This window comes from Notolabrus celidotus, chromosome 7, assembly GCF_009762535.1.
Source record: "Notolabrus celidotus isolate fNotCel1 chromosome 7, fNotCel1.pri, whole genome shotgun sequence".
NCBI classification, from domain to species: Eukaryota; Metazoa; Chordata; class Actinopteri; order Labriformes; family Labridae; genus Notolabrus; species Notolabrus celidotus.
This window is the reverse complement of record NC_048278.1, coordinates 10,455,946-10,473,704: the sequence shown is the minus strand read 5'-3', so window position 1 is coordinate 10,473,704 and position 17,759 is coordinate 10,455,946. Positions and strand designations below refer to the sequence as shown.

General features: G+C 38.7%; 1 protein-coding gene across 1 annotated transcript in view; it reads right to left on the bottom strand.

The window, feature by feature from the left end:
• LOC117815956 (VPS10 domain-containing receptor SorCS1) overlaps positions 1 to 5,937 on the bottom strand; it is a 148,348-nt gene extending 142,411 nt beyond the window's left edge. The window contains 1 exon segment of the mRNA XM_034687979.1: positions 5,888 to 5,937. Within this exon segment, the coding sequence (XP_034543870.1) occupies positions 5,888 to 5,929 (42 nt within the window). The 5' untranslated portion in view covers positions 5,930 to 5,937.
• Between the last annotated feature and the right edge of the window lie 11,822 nt (positions 5,938 to 17,759).

Genomic DNA, 17,759 nt, shown 5'->3' with positions numbered 1-17,759 from the left:
ATCTGTGGCTCAGTATTGGGGGTCAAAGCACTAATCTTCCAATTACCGGTATAAAAGTTGGCGACCTGATCTAACTCAGAGCCACAGCCTCTCAAAGATCTGACAAAGATGGGAATTTTGTGACTACTCCCTTTTCTCAAGGATATTTACCTTGTTTGTATTGTCCTGTTTGAGCAGATTTTTATTTAAAGGTGTGCTACCACCCAATACATGCCATAACATGCATACTTCTATGGAACTATGGCATCTCCACTAACAAAGTGCACAAGTTACCATCAGTCTCATCAAACATATTCACCTTACTTTCACCAGGAATGCTAAAGTGTTTGAAATCACTTTCTAAAAGCATCAAGGGCAAAACATCACACCAGCAACCTTTTTTTTACTGAAAAAAAGGGGAAACACTAACAGTAATTGTTTCCCTTTTTGATTAGAGTTTTATGCAGTAGTGTAGTAGTTCGTGGGTGGAGGGTGCAGACCTGTGCAGGTGGATATAGAGGCAGAAAAACACCAAAACAACATGGCGAGTGCTCCAGAAGAACATGCTCCAGTACACTACACAGATGACCCATAATCTGACCCAGAACAGGAGAAAACAACTGTTGAAGTGTTGGCAGCCCATGATTGCAACAGCACGCCTCTGAGTGGTACATTACAAAACAGTGTAAGTCCTACTTTCTTGATTTCTATGTGTGACTTCATGTGGTCAACCCTTGTAATTAAAACTAACATTTATGACCAACTGTAGCCAGCAAGCACTATTCAGCATTAAAAGCAACCATTGTTGGGGCACAGTGCAGCAGTCCCTAGCACAGCTCTTATCTGTTATATCTATTAAAGGCAAAAATGCCTGGAAAAAAACAACAACACTGTTTTTGTTTTCTGGATGCTGTGACAGAACATAACAGAGCATTTGGCTTGTCTGGTTCTAATCTTTGACATCTTGACATTGCAACATGAAGCAAAACCACAATAACGTAGGAGGAAGAGGAATCGCTCAAGGAGTGGGGTGGTTCTGCATGCATTCCTATGCTAACACTCCGGTCATTATGCCACTAAAGGGGCCAATTCAAATTGGCTCGTAGAAGCTATTTTCCCAGTTGGTGGGCTACAGATATAATGCAGAGGCTTTTTTTGCCTCCACATTGTCATGGTTGCAAGGCTGGAGGGTGATTAAAATATGTGTATAGGCAAAGAAAAAAGGTCTATATTACATGAGCCTTTTTCTGCGCCAACACACATCCTTTTTTTCCAGTTCTCTTTAATTTCAATTTGAGAAATGCACTAAAGAGTTGAAGAGTTGCAAACCAAGTAAAAGTTTATAATAAACATATTTCTCTAAGTTTGAAAAGTTTAGTCTGTAATTGTGCAACCCCTTTCAGTGCTGATACCTAGGTCTATGAAGCATTGCATTTTGCAAAGGTTCAAACATTACACAGCAGCAAAGTACTGGAAACAACCCTGGAAAATACCAATAAAGAACACTCAAAGGAAATGATACTTGATGTTGTTTGGGTGAGGCTTTGTGGTTGAGGAGCGACAGTGATTGATTGCTGACCTGCTTCTGCCAGCCTCTTTATAGTTTTTAATGGTATTCCTAACACCAACCAATTACTTACTGTGTTATCATTTTAGCTTGCACCGTTCCAGAGGATGCCATCGGAAATATCGGGTGGACCTGTTCCAAGTTAATGCATAAATTATAAGGGGCTGGACTGGGAATGTGGAGTCTATAGTAGAGTGCAGGCGAAGGATCAAGCTAAATACATCTCCACCATAGGAAGTAATACAGTGCAGGGTTATGGTAAACTGTAATTTTCAACCCTGTTAACTCCATGTATATTTAATACTCACTGTGGCCATCTAAAGAACAAAATGAAGGCTTAGCGCACCTCTGCTGGCCAGAAAAGGGTGCATTGACTAAGTAGGAATCTCCTGGGTGAGCTAAAGCAGCCGAGGAGAGGGGTACTCAGAAAATCTAGCTGCATAATATTGAGGGAAGAATCTCCCTGAAGAAAAGTGTGTCCTTTATTAACAACAAATCTTTATAAAACCTGAAATCTATGAATACATTCTAATGCTCAATGAGACCTTGTTCCAAGGATTTTACCAACCAAGTGGTCAGATTTATGACTGACTGTAAACCTAGAATGATCCCACTAAAAACAATCTCTTACAAACTGTCAGTAAAATCCCTAGAAAGCTCTCAATAAGACATTATTCCTTTCTCTCTAATGCATTGGATTTGTAGCAGTAGAGCTCTCAGTTTGAATGCAGGTTTGATGGTATGAAACTAGCTACAATGAAACCTAAAGTGAGCCTGTGAAAGGTCATTACATGATGTGTCAAACTGTTATGAGCAGATTGATTGTGGGCTTTGACAATCCCTTGTAATTCTACCCAATTCTGCTGAGTAAATGACATTTTTCAAATGTTTCTCCGGGTTGGAGAAATGTGAATGGAGTTGCGGTATTGGACTGCAGCTATAGTGAATCTAGCAAAATGTAATTACTGTTGTATATCTTGGAGATATTATGATTAGCAAATGACATACAAGGGCCTGAAGGAGCAAGAGCCTGGCTCAACATTTCAATTCTTTCTATTCTCACACCAAATTTGCCTTATCAGCACTTAGATGGAATTTGCCTGAACAATTTCCCAGTCTGCATATTTACCTTCTATAATTAAAAATTGTCTCCCAAGTGAAGAAGGTAATTGTTACTCATGGACAAGACCACACCGAAAATGAGGACGACAGTCCAAATTTCAGGATTCATTTCCTGATGGTTTCAGAGTGTCAATACGTCTGTCTGCACAAATATCCTCAATTCCCTTACAAATATCACTTAGTCCAAAATTGTCTCACAACCTGACAAGATAAACAGAGAGCGTCCCACGGCAAAATGGATAATGTCTAATTCAAAAATGGCAATGAGCAGTCTGGTTTGCACAGATGCTGCAGTTACCTCATCTCTAAGCGTAATATCCTGGACTACTGATTAATCCTAAAAGCGGCCCCTTGACCATCATAATGGTTCCAGACCGTTTAAGTTGCACATTTCATAAGAGGGTTTCTAATGATACATCTGGTTCTGCAATGTAGTTACTGAAAGATGGATAAACCATAGCTTTTGGAAAAATTGCCATCCCATTCCCACAAAAAGGGAACTTCATGTAGTGTATTTTAAGTGCATTTAACTGTTAGCTGCCTCAAATCAGATGCTCCTGCAGATTTACTTTGACATAAATGACACTAACGTGGTCAGTATAGCTTTGGTTATTATCTTAAACTAACCCAGGAGTAACTTATAAGAATGCAGAAGAAGTCAAAGTGAAATCAGGTATGTTTCACCTGTTCCAAGTCACAGAGACAAACAAGAATTAAAACATTAAGTTTGGAATTTTATCCAGCCAAACTTCAGATTAGTAACTATGGTATTCAAATCAATGAATACCTTTTTTAAAATTGTTCATAAACACCATATTGTACCTGGGTGACATGTGATAAAGACCTGCTGTAGCTTTTTTCCATGGATGACAAGTACAGCCTGGATAAAATGAAATTAAATATCAGGATTTGTTTGACGGTCCTCTTAACCTTGAGCAACATCACATGAATACATTTGTAGAAAAGCTTTAAAGAACTTTATTTTACGTACACTTTGATGGCTCATGTGAACAAATAGGTTTGTCTTATCTCTTTGCTTTCAGCTTGTATGCTGCAAATTGTTCCATCAGAGTTGAATGACAACAAAGGCTTAAAAAAACATAATAAAGAAATACACCTGTCAGTTTTCAGACTGATGTTCATGCTTTCTATTGTAGGGTCATAGCAGTGCTAAAGCACTAAGGTGGACTGTTTCATCATCAGCTCAAATCTTCTCAGAGTAAGTCAAAGTAGGTAATCAGATAAAGGTATTATTTAGCAAACATATTTTTACACATCCAGCAGACACAGAATTATATTGTAGATACTGGACATCCGATTGTTTCCAACTCTAACATTTGTTCTCCTTGTTGTTCTGTTTTGACTATTTGATTTATCACCTCAAAAAGTTGCAACCTATAAAAATCAAACTTAAGTGGCAGCACATTTCTCATACCGCTGGCTATTAAAGGGTTTAAATTACAATTGGTAAACTGTAAATTAACCTTTTTGTACTTTTTTATATCACAGGGTGCCAAAAAGCTACATTGAAAGGAAAAAGGCAACTTCTTTTCCATTTTGCGTTAAATTTAGAAAACTCAAATGCCCCATAGTACCCCCGCTCCAAAAAAAGAAATGAGTCCCCTGGCCATATAGACCCTGTTTCTCTGAAGTCCAGATGGCTCCGATGTACAGTGATGATGTCTGGAGAGGCCTTTATGAGACCAAAGCAGATTTCACTGACAGTTACCCTCCCAGTAGACGGGAAGTTTTCAGATAGGAGGCTTTTCATTGGCATGCTGCTATAAATGAATCGGGATTATAATTAGATTCAGGAACGCAGTGCAGGAACGTTGTTGATTGATGATCTTGTCAAATGGCTTGTACTGTCAATCCTCTTCCTTTACTGAGAGCATGAGAGCTGCCTGAGAGTGATGACACTGACTGTCACTTTTACTTTTTTCCCCAGTTTATGTCTGTCCCATGTAATTGACTACAAATTTTCTAATTAAGTTCTTTTGGTGCTCAGACATACAGCACATACTCTGTGTTGAGTGACCTCAAATGAACTGTCAATCATCATCATCTGAGCGGTGATATACTTGATTCTGATTGGTCAAAACACCATAACAGCTGTAATTCATTATTACCAATTAAAGTGATGCTAGGGACAATCTGATCACAATGGTTATACCTTTCTTATGGTATTCTAAATCATTAAACTGATGTGAGAGCAGTCGGAGGAGCTCAAGGACCTCAACCATCTCTGATAGAGGAAAGTTAAGCAGCATTCTCTCCTGCAATCCATGCCCGTCAATCCAGGCAAAAGAGCTGGTGAGAGCATCTCTAAGCTACTAATCTCTACACAATAACTCAACCATGATCAGTAGTGATAACAGCAACTATGTTCAAAGTTGTGACATTTGTCTCATTGATGTTTAAAGGTGTCAGTTGCAAAGCTCCAATGTGAAATTATCCTGCAAATAGGCTGATAAGTATGTCACGCAAATATCACCATAACCCTTACCCAATCGGATTGACTGTTTTTTTCACTGTAAAAAAAATATTCCTACATCTTCAGTATACATGATTTGTTTTCACATATTATGATGCACATACATCCTCATGGGGTTGAGTTTGGGGGCGACATATGGCTGAAACAAAAAGAGCCTTTTTTCCAGGAGACCTGGGTTCTGTTATTCTGTGGAATATTAAGTATTGACTTATTTCAAGACGTTGGCCAAGTTTTTGTGCAATGTGCGGTAGTTCTGTAACACGATAGTTACTTTTTTAATTATCACATTAGTGTTCTAAGCCCACATGTAAATTAAAACGTACTTGCCATACATGTGTAAAACTGAGGATACGACATGATGGTGGTATACTGGAACTGAGGACCACTGATCAAGCTTTCTGTGAGATGAGTTGGAAATATGAATGGGAGGATAGACAGAAATTGGGATAAATGTCAGAAATAAACCTTTGGTGAATTGTATTATAAGCCATTCTCTGCTTACATGTGTCTACATGGCTTGTCTGGTCCATGGGGTTGAACATTTCAGTGCTTCCCTGAACAGTGAGCTGTAGTTTTGGTGTTTGTGAAGAGTAAACGGTGAAAGATGGGAAGAAGTCTGTGTGTTTACAATCTGCCTTGTCTGTTCTCTGCAATCTAAAGTCAATCTTCACAGTGTGTTGCACTTTGTTCCTCCTCCATCCCATTCTGTTCGAAGTGTCACCTACCCTTTTTGGGTGAGCAGGTTTCTTTCCACTGTCTTCTGCCATTCCTTCCAATCGTCCTCATCTCTTTAAGCAGGGATTCTTTTGTGGGTCAGTTCAATGCTTTATTCTGTGGCTTAAAATTATGGAGACTTCTGTGGCGAGCTGCAGGCTAGAGCTAAGTGGAGCAAGCAGAGCACAGTCCATCACTGTAGCACAGTATGATTGTTCTAAGGGCCTACAGGACTAGTCTCTTTGGTGGCTACATGGGACCGGGTCAAAGGAAACCCTCTAGATATCTATGTGTCTCGACATGTTGGTTTTCTCAACAGTAGCTTTGGGTTGTTTCATACTGTTTTGTCTTTGTGTTACATGTATATTTCTTCAGTATTTAACGCTTACCTCCCATAAAGAGTTAACCTGCTACATTTTAACTAAATGTTTTACCTCAGAGGAAACAATGATGATTATGAGGAAGAATACACAACTCTGTAAAGCTCTGATAAAGTTACAATGCAGAAAGCAAGTAGAAAAAAATAAGTTTCCATGATAAACTCAATAAATATTTACGTTTTTATAACAATGTGCCGTGCATTTGTAAAAGAAGATCTCATCCAGCACTTGGAGTGTGCTTATTTGAATCTAAAAAGACACGTAACATAATATAACACTGCATGTAAAGTGGGATTCTCGTAACTTTGAATTGCTTTTGAGTTTCAGATTAACAGGGTTTACAGTCAGCACAGGTAACTGTCATTATCACCCAGGAATAAAGCACTTTTGCAGGCGTGTAGGGGTCCGATAATCTGTTTTAACAGGTAATGTTAGCATATAAGGGGAAAAATGTAGAGCCTCATGAGCTCTAAGCTCTCACTGTTGCTCCATTGAGACTATAGTTTCAGAAAATTCCCTGAACAAAATTATGTAATTAGATTACAAGACTGAACCATTAAGGGTTAATCCTTACTCAATATGCTGTGTATTCCTCTTAAGTCGTGAAAAATGGCTTTAAATTTGCATAAATCTGAGCAAAAGGGATTTTAATTTGAAATAACACTAAAACACCACGTTAAATTACACCCCCGGGCCAAAGTTTTTATCACATTATTTATTCATTTTGAATTAAATTCATCCAATGTGTTTTTTTAAAAGGGTTCATTTGTTTTAAGCTGGCAAACTGCAACACAAAACACAGTGGTAAACAGAGATTTATGTCCTTTCTTGTGGTGATAATCTTTGTTATCCAAATATTTTTGGCCGGGATGATGATGGTAACAGTTTCTCACAGGAAACAAAAGAATGCTTGGGAGGTCAGCTTTTCAGATGCACAATCCTTTTTTTCAGAATCTGTCATTGAGTGGATGCCAGCTGTACAAAATCAAAGCAAGCCATAAATTGTTTTGGAAAAGAAGCCCGGGCAATGCTTTGTGGGCGCCAGAGCTGGGTGAAAATTGAAGCAGAGTGAGTGTGTCTGAACTTAGACAGATGAGATATCAAATTGGCGGGCAGGAGTGTGATAATCAGGGAATTGGAGTCGGAAAATTGCATCAGAATGGAATCATAAGCCTGGCCAGAAGTGAGGATTTGCTGATCCCTGACCTTCTGTTTCAGAGCTGAGGATTTTAAGTAATGAGATCCATGCAGTGAAACAACTCCACTGTCAGACGGCCAGACTTCAGCGCGCGAGGAGGAGGAGAGCGTCTGCCACTACACAAAGCAAAGCAAATGGATTTAACACATATTTAGAAACGTGCTGTGGCAGCAGTGAAAGATGCTAAGGGTTAAGAAGAAAGAATGAGAAGAGGAATGAGGTTTTTTTTTTGCAATAAACAGACTTCCATGAAGGTATAATGTGTTGAAGAGTTTCTAAGGAGTCTGGTGTAGAATATGTTAACCACCAGCCTTCTGTTACAGGATACAGCTGCCTGAAAATCACATAAATGAGTTTTTAAAATAAAGCTGTAGATGCTCTAACCGCTGGATATTCCTTTCATCTCTCTCTGTATGATGTCATGTGTTTTTTTTCTTTCTCAAAAATATCATTGTTTTACTGGTGACTCATTCCAAACACCTGCAAGGTCGAGATTATTATCCAGCGCAGCCATCATCATCATCAGCAGGTTGTGCTGGTTGAAATAAATCAGCTAACTGAAGGTTTTCTGTTAAGGTAAAGCCCCTTTCCTCCTTTTGTGATATCTGTTTTTTATGGATAGCAGCTTAGCAGTAATGGAGACACAATGGAAAAAAAGACTGAAACTGTAAATCTCTATTTCAGCATCAGTCCTTTCTGTTGTAATCACTTGTTAATAGCTCCCTGCACATTATTTTGCTTGGAAATGATCCCAAATAAAAGAGTGTTTTGCAGCCCGACAGCGCTGAAAATCCTCTCATTAATTCTGCCGTCATCACTGCAATGATTAGATCGTGTTTGGAGAAAGTTGCAAGACGGTTCAACAGCTTGAGATGTGGAATTACTAATTTTCTGCAGTCTAGAGAAACCTTTTCAGTGACATCATTTAATTCAGATAATTAGCCTGAATAATTAACCTAATTGGACCAATTTAGTTCATTATCATTCGTTCACAGATTGTTTGTAGCTGGGCGCTTCATGTTTTCCATCCTGTTTCTCATTTACTCAAGCTTATAATTAACAGTGCAGTAACATTTAAATTAAACCATTAAATGAGAATGTTTATCTTAAAGCTGGATGTGCAGTTTGTACTACTTTTTAAACTATATCTCTCAAAGTGTAGCAATTAAGTATTTACATCTTATCATAAAAGTGTAATCATACATTTTCAGCGCACCTTGTGATATCCTGATTAAAATAAATGGCAAATGAGGATTTTTTGTAAAGATACAAGGTTAAAAATTATCTCTGACATTGTTTGTCATTAACAAAATCCACTGACTTGCTTTAACTGCTTCATCTGCCAATGTCTTACCGTCTTTCACAAAATTTTGCCAACGTGCTGCTGTGTAAATTAAGATAGAAGTAAAAGAAAAAAGAAAAAAAGTATTCATGAAAAGCAAAGAAGAATGTAAAATACTGAAAAAAACATTTAAAAAGTGTATTTCTAACATTTGACTTTATGCTACAATTTTGAAAATTAGGCCTTATTTGTTAGTTCTATCAAAATGTTAAAAAAAAATATATACAGAACAAATAAAATACACAATTTGTTATGCCTGTTTTTAAACCAGACTGAGAGACTATCAATAACAGTATGTTGGAAGGTTCCAGCATCACAAGCATCATAGCTGCCAATATTACCCAGAGGAACTGGATTATTCTCTGCGTATACAGGCAAAGCATCGACAATCACACATGGTTTCCCCACCAAATCTAATGCAAATCCTGGAAGGCTTTCCAACAATTCCATAATGTTATCACAAAACAGCATCAGATGACGCATAATTAGGGTCTCAGTGTTGAAAAATGTCCCAGCAGCTACACAACAGGTGGCAAATCTGATTACAGCAGAGTCAGGGTGAAGGAAATCTGTATCAGCTCTGAGCCGTTCTAGGAGGCACTGCAGATATGATTTACAGTGGACAAAATGAGGAGTGTTTGCATGTTACAAACGACACCACACATCCGGTGTCAAGATATTGCTGCCAATGGAAAAAAGTTAGATTTTAGGAGCATCTTATGAAATCTAAAAGTTAGGGTTCAGAGTTCTAAAAGTATATTTAGACGCTTTGAGCTGTTCCTGCCTCTGCTCGAATCTGTAAAAATTGGGTTGAAAATAATTTGACAATAAATTTCAGGGTTACATCTCCCAAACATATAGGAGCTTAAGGCTGCAGTTTATCACCAGTGCAGACTATGAATTGCCCTATGCATAAATGCAATTTTAATGTTGCCTATTATTCCACAAACTGATTCCCTTTGATGCAGCCTTTCTCAGGGACCTTTAAAAAGGAGCTGCTTAGTGAGAGCCAAAAGATTCAAGGGTGAATAATGTCCCGACTTTCCTTATCAGGGTCTGACACGCTAGCTGACAAAGTATTACCATAACAAGCTGCAGTGCATTTTCATGACTTAGCAGAACTGTTGCCGTCAGCAAAACAAAATATGGCTACAACAACATGCACACCCCTGATCTTAAGACATTAAAGGGGGGAAAGAAAAGAGGAGCAGCAGCCTTTGAAATTACATTCATTATGTATTGGATGCTAATATAGCTAACTCCTCAACAATAAGGCCACAAAAACATGCTCCAGGATCCAAATTTAGCACAGAAGAGCACTTTGTAACCATGTTGGGTGGTTCCATTACCATGCCAGGCAAACAATCTCTAATTGCCTTCATGAGCTAGCATTCAGGAAGAATGTAGGGCATTAATGGATGGACCTCCCTACTATTTCAGGGGCGTCCAAAAAATGAAAAGGAAGCTTTTTCCCCAGCGTGTGCGCCGGGTGAGACATGACTAGGAGTTTTGCCAGGCACTTGCAAATGCGGTCTGAGCCCCTCAGTGGTGATCCTTTAAGCTGCTATCAGCACAAACAGAACAGAAAGCCAACTGCTTTACATTTTCATTGATTGAGGATTAACTTTTCTTGTGATTAAAAAATATGCTCTTTGAAAGAGGGATGTCTCTGTGTGGCCATTATGCTGCATCTTGTCTCTTGTTCCACCACCACCCACAGCTCCCCATTACTGCCAGTGAATCTATGATATCTAAGAGCAGGGCGTTACGCCGGGGCTCTGCTTCAAATGACAATCCCGAGTGGACGAATGCCGCCAACACAATAGCTGATGCTTCCAATCCTTTAAAGGATTCTTGTATTCTACTGGCTGGTTTCACATTAGCAGCCTAAACCTATAAATACACAGAGACAAATTAATCTAATCACAGCTGTGAACACATGTAGATTATTTTCTGTACAATTATCAGGACTTTGAATGTGTTCATTATTTCTCAGAAGCGTGCAAACAGCTAACACCAGGCAGCAGTGTGTTTTTTTTATGATATGATGCATAATCTTGTGATCCCACTGAGGCAGTGCTTTTCCACAGAAGCTTTGAATACATATGTAATGTATGCAGCCCATTTTAGAGTAAACTGGGATGTTAGCGGATCGCTTGCACAAGAAAGTACAGATTTAAGCAGAAAAATGTACATGACCAAGTCAACCTTTAGCCCCAAGCTAATCAGCTGAGAACATCCTACTGTCTTTTCTCAAGTATGTTCACAAATTAAAATAGAATAATCAAAGTTGGGCTACCAAAACCATTTCAGTTCATGACATGCAAGAACCCTTTTAACATTTGAATGTGGACATCTCATTTTAAAGCAAAGTATTGCTAACTGTATTTAATAGAGGTCATGCAGTTCAGACTTTTTAAAGTGTTTATGAAACATAAAATGATCAGCAAGCAGTCAACTGAAGGAATCTTCAGAGCCAGACTGCGTTTCCTGCTGCAGTTTTGGGGCCTTTTTCCCTATGTTCAGATTTATAACCTTCATATTATTGCTCATGAATTAAACATTGCGGTGCATTTGGAGGCAGTTTTATCAATTTAGGGATTATGGCTTACTTAAAATTCTCTAACTGATCCCATAAAACAGCCACTTTGGATGCACCGTACAGGCAAAAGGGGAGAGCACAGACGCCGCCTTTCTGTCACTTTGCAATTTCCAGGTAAATGTATAATAAAGATTAATGGCCAACATAAAAGAAAAGCATGGGAGCTAAACTGCAGTTTTAGAATAGCAGCAAATCATAATGACACAAGTGTTTCAATGCTGTGACTGTGAATCACAGACCTGAGAGAACACTGCAGCACTGCAGAGTAATGTGTTCTCATGGCTCCCCAGTAATGAAAACTATCAGTATCTGAAAGCCTCCAAAACGGACTCAAATGCAGGGTGGAGTCGTGTTAGTTGGGTCTGCAAAATCTTGTATAGATCAGATAATGGGATTTAGTAGTCAAGTTAACGTGTTGCAGCAACCCTGTCTGCTTGAAATGATGCTTGTCTAATACTTAACTGATTCCAAGTAACCTTGCAGCGAAAAAAAAAAAAAATCACTGTATGAATAATGTGAACAACACCCTAAATCATGTAACAAGGAATAACCAGGAGGTAGTTGTGGTGAAAGGGCAACTACAAAATGCAGGACTGAAATCAGGCCCATGTTTGCAATGGCCACAATGTGTGTGGTTAACTTCAGGAAACAAAGCACGTTGATAAAAGTTCAGAAGGGAATCCAACACATCAAGTCACTGCAGACTTTTCTCTAATTAACGTAATGTGAGTTTAATTATTGCAGCAGTTACCGCAAGCATAATAGTTTTTGCAGTTTGGGTTTCAAACAAGTAACATACCTCATTTGTAAAAGTTCAGTGACAACACTTTTACACCTTCCAAGTAAGGTTAATTAACAACTCTTTATTATTGTGTTAAAGCTGGGGTTGGTAATCAGATTTAGATACACTTTTTGTTATACTGGTTAAAATGATCTTTATGTCCTGATGGTAATCAATACATAATGTGTTCTTAAAAAGAGCGAAGAAAAGCTGCTATCTACAGCCGGAGTAAACCTGGGAAAACACCAACCAATCAACCTTTTTTGGGTGCCAAAATTTTAAACCATTCAAATCCCCATCCGGCGGGGTCATGAGGACATGCTACATTCAAATTCATGCTAGTTTTCCGAGACTGCCAAGCCCAGCTTTAATACAAACATAATTTTGATGCCAATGAGTTTCCACCAAACGTGCTGATTTATAAGATACTCTGAAATGGGATGGTTGGGAATTAAGCTAGCTGGTTTTGGCTGTGACCGCAAGGCACAATGGGAAAATAACAGGTATGATGCAGCGATGACTCCGATACTACAGCCAAAAAAAGTTAACTTCTCCCAAGTGACATAAATATGACATGAATATTACCGTGTTTGAATTTGTTGAGTGTGTTGGTTTGTAGAGTGAATGCTGGACCTGTTTGACTGACATTTTTCAACAATATTGAACATAAAGCACAGAAATAGTCTTTTCCCAAAACCAACAGAGCTGAACTTTATAGGCTGATTCAGAAGCTGATCTAGTTGTGTCTAATATGATAAGCTTTTAGATAGTTGGGAAACCAATTTTAAACAGTGAACAGCTTTAGCCAGAGTAGCTCTGTTACATCATCTGCTGGCTAGGAATTGTCATCTTTAATCACATTAAAAAATACTACTGATCCCTTATTTTGCAAGAACTTAATTGAGTGAAAAACTTGAAGTTGATTGGCTTTAAATGAAAACACTCATGAAAAAGGTCTTTGAATTAGTAGAATATACTTACAATTCATTAGCAGTGCTATTAAAACCTAATTAATCTAGCTCATTGTGAAACTGTTGAGTGCATTTACAATCTTAGTTCACTGAAGGCAACCAAAACAGGAGTCCACACAGCAATGCACAGCAAAGTACCATGTCTCCAGTGACTACTGTTGCTGTAGTTGAAATTTAGGGTTGCTTCCAGTGCAGCCAAGTTTATTTCTGATAAGCTATTAATGGCATCCGGGCAAAAACGTCCTTTGAAATTTGCATGGCTTTTTGGTAGAGTTGAAAAATAATGGAGTTAAAGGAACAACAAACATTTATCACACACTTGTAAGCTGCATTCAGAAATAAATGTGTGTTGATAAATATGTGTGAAATGCTAAACTGTCATTAGATGAAGGCCAGGTAGTGATTTCAAGTCACCCACCTCCCTCTCCCAAAAGTCCTTCCATCCCTCCACCACAAAAAATAATAATAATAAAAACATCCTTACTTTCTCGCTTTCCCTCTCTCACAGTCAACACAACAAATTGAATTATCTTCTTCTCCCTTTCTTTTTTTTTCTTATTTTCTTTTTTTTTTTTTTTTCATTTTCTTTATCCTCTCTCAGTTACCTTGTCGGTTTAACTCATCCCTAAATTATGTCTGAATATTTTGCAACAGTCTCTGGTGTTCTCCAACAATGTTTTTATGTTCAGTTTTGTATTGTCTGGCACTTGTAGTTAGTCACACTTCTGTGCACACACACAAAAAAGATGGTGGACAGAGAGATGAGTCTAAACAAGTTATTTGTCTTTTTCCCCCTGTTACTCCACTGTTAACTAGTCCAATTCATAAGCAGTCACTCACCGCTGACTATGTCACCAGGAGCAATTTGGGGTTCAGTGTCTTGCCCAAGGACACAGACGACTTTGAGGGTGAAAGGAAAAAATGAAAATAAACCGACTCTATAACTGAGCCACCGCTGCCTTCATATATGTATTTCCATGTCTTAAGAAGTTTGATCAAAACCAAACTTAGTAGAAAACAACATGTGTACGGGATTATCAGTATAGAGCTATATTCTGTTGTTAGATCAATACTGTTGTAATAAAGTCTTGTCAATATTCTTAAATTCAGGGATGCAATGGGCTGCCAGGAAGGAAAACTGGGATCTGATTTTATCCTTTTTACAGGCTGAAATCAAAGAGGTGATTATTGAAGATTAAATGCACTCGTTCTTTGTTTAATCCTTCCTGGGGGAAAAGACAGAGTGTAGTTAAAGATGCTCTTAAATTCTGGAATTACAGTAATACCAAAAAGCAAGGGGTTGTGATTGAATTGTAAATAGTTAACCTAAAAGCAAAAGTGCTTAGCATTATACAGCCCGACATAATCCCTCCCCTATGTAATCAATTTAAGGAGAAACATCTCATCAGGGGCCAGCAAAGCAGCCACTGATCTCCACACAACAGCTGGCAAGGGCGCTATAAAGGGGCCACAGCGCTGATGCTCCTCACATTAACTTTCAACTTATGGACACTGTGGCTCCTCTCCAGCTATATCTTCAGCCCACCATTATGACAGGCAAGGTCATATCTGATGAAAACATGATGAAGCAGCAGTTTATCTTTACACTTTTTTTCTATCTTTCCTTCCTTCGCTCTCTTTCACCCTATCTCTCTATCTACCTCTCACATTTTTGCCCCCCCCCCTCCTCTCTGTCTGCCTCTCTCTCCCCTGGCACTGAGTTATTGAACGGTGGGGGACCGCTGAGTTTTAATTACAGGAAGATCTGTGGAGTTAATTGAACATAGCGCAGGCCCTAATTTCACTTTAAGGCAAATCAAGATGTTAGTTATGTAAATTGTCTTGTGTCCCACTGGGGGACTGGTGGGGACTTCTGCCAGTCACCAAAGTCATTCGCTCCCCACCGGCTCCAAGCTGCTGTCTCTTCAACTTACCTGAAGAACTTTTTTGTATTGCAACACACCCTTAAGATACTTCTCACACTTTAACATACATGAGATACTTGTGAAATACCTGGGGAGAAGCACCAGGATCAGTGTTCAAGTTTTCTTGAACTGAAAAAGCACTCAGCCATAAAATCTCTCGACCATGACTGCATAATCATCTGGATTATGTATTTGCAAGAATTGTTTCAAGTAGCTTTAATCAGCATCATGATTGAAATCTAGAGCAGAACAATTTAATTTCAACCTCCTAAAAGCATCTTATTCTGCAGAAGTGCACAGACTGTGTGTTTATCTCTGTCAGAGAACATAGCTTGTAATCACACGGCACATTTAGGAGTAAACACTATGTCATTTTTCAGTGGTCATCCAAATTCAAAATGTTTCCCTGTTTCATTTCCAAATTTTGAGTGGACAAAATCAAAATTTTTGCCTGTCAATTATAACCACATGTAGTGTCACAACTATGATATGGTGCTAATCTTGTATCTGTTTTTTTGTAGGTACAGCACATGATGGGTCAGGGCCAACATTCAAAGTCTTGGTGTTTGAGTGTGAACTGGGTCCACACTGAACTTTGGCAGAATAATTATTTAAGCCGCTCAGGAGGCTCGGAGGCTGTGTGCCAGTAAAGTTGTGGACATAACCTGAAGTCACCTCTAACTTTCTTTTGAATTGTCAATAAAGCTGAATACACAGCAGAGCTGTTTTTATTATGCTGACTTTACATCGATTTTGTCAGATTATGAATAATTATTTAATCACCCCATAGCAGCACCTGGGAGATTGTTTGAGGGCCATAATTAAATTAGTCTCCCATACATGAACAATATTGTGACAGCAGGAGCAGAAAATAAAGTAAGCTAGAACAACGTATTTTTAAATTGAAATGTACTTAAACAAAGTAGGCAGGTGGAACAGGCTGTGAAGGAAGGTTACCTGCACTGTGACCTTCAGTGTTAAGTCTGCTCACAGGTAAAGCTGGGTGATAGCTACAGTGGATGAAGAGTGTTCCAGAAAATGTGGATGCAAAAGAGGGCATACATGTCAGTCAGCTTGATTAGCAGAATCATAGACACAGAATGTACTACATACAATATATTTTGATTGAAAATCTAAATGTAACCAGCCAGTATATTAGCAAATAACAAAGGGTCCCTTTACTTCACGGAAGACATGAATGTGGCCTAACATTTGCTTGGTCTTTTAAAGCAGAAAAAAAAGATACTTTTGAAAAGTATGATTTTTATATTAAAGCCACTTTCAACCACTTTTTTGAGGCAATACAGCAATAATGACAAAAGACACTGGATTCAAATGTTGCAAGTACTGATCAGTGTGTGGCTGAGAAATGAGTTCATAGTAAGTTGGCCCTCCTATTCCTCTGAAAAATTCCTGCAGTGGATCTCGAGCTTAACTGCAATGTCCCTGGATTTGCAACAAACAGTGGATGAAGGTCAAATAAATTCTAAACTTGTAGTGGTTTTAACTCTTTAGATGAGGAATGTTTCTGTAGAGAAGTTTTGTTAGTGAGCACTGAACCTCTCACTTGCAACTTCCCGACCTACAAATTGGCACTTTTTCTCTTATAATGAGTCAAATCATTTTTTTTCTCACAATTTTGCTGTGTAAATTGAAGTCAGTATGTTTCTTTATTTTTCAAAATGCCTACTTTCATTTGTCAAAAAATATCCATTGCACTACCTTACTCCAGAAGTTGACTCGGGGAGCGAAATCCATCAAAATGTTCAAAAACACAGAGTTTTTGACTATTGCTTCTATCTTTCCGAAAAGCTCAACAAAGAAATAGCTTGTATGACTGCAGCATTCTTTTTTTCAATTTTTGACAGAAACCATGTTAAAAGCTAGCTGTTAAAGACATTTTCATGGTTTTGGTTAGGAGGAAAAATGCTCTGCTTAGTGACAGTTTTTTTTTAAATGGACAGCAATAATATTGAAAAATTCTGCCAGGGTCTGCAGGAGTTCTGAACAAAAATGCTAGAAATCTTCATGTTGTTTGGTCCATGGCTTATAAATGCAGTCTGCCCCCTGGTGAGAAATATACTAGTTGGCCTTGCATAGCCGAGTGAAGTTCGACCCTTCATCCAGAATCTTGCACTCTGTAAATACATTTTAGAGAGTGACAGCTGTAAGCGGCAGCTGTAGCACGACTACATGCAATTGATCTTCTTGATCAGATCACATAGATTAGATGGAATCCTTTACTGCTGACAAGGTGTTAACTGTAGCTTCTGTCTTAAGGCTCTTTCCAATATGCGAGGACTTACAGCAACAGAGTGAAAAAACAAAAGCCTTGCCGTCCAATTTGGAAACAATGTGGTGCCATTAAATTCATCATTACACTAACCGTAACATAACCAGAGATCATGTTTGTCTGGCTGATTTGATTTAAAGCACTGATGAGGTCTTTGGGGAAGAAATGAGTGGATGGCATTCTTCCATTTTGAACGCAGCTCCATTGAGCAGTAATAAGGGAGGAAGCTCCTCATGTACTGATTGAATTAAGCTCTCTGCAGGGCTGATTGGCCAGCGGTGGCCCGACAGGTTTTTGTTTGAAGTCCCATGATACGGCGCGCTACTGTTTCTGCAGGAGGTATGCTCACTCGGCTCCTCATAAGGTCTGTTTGCACTTAGGGCCTCATGGG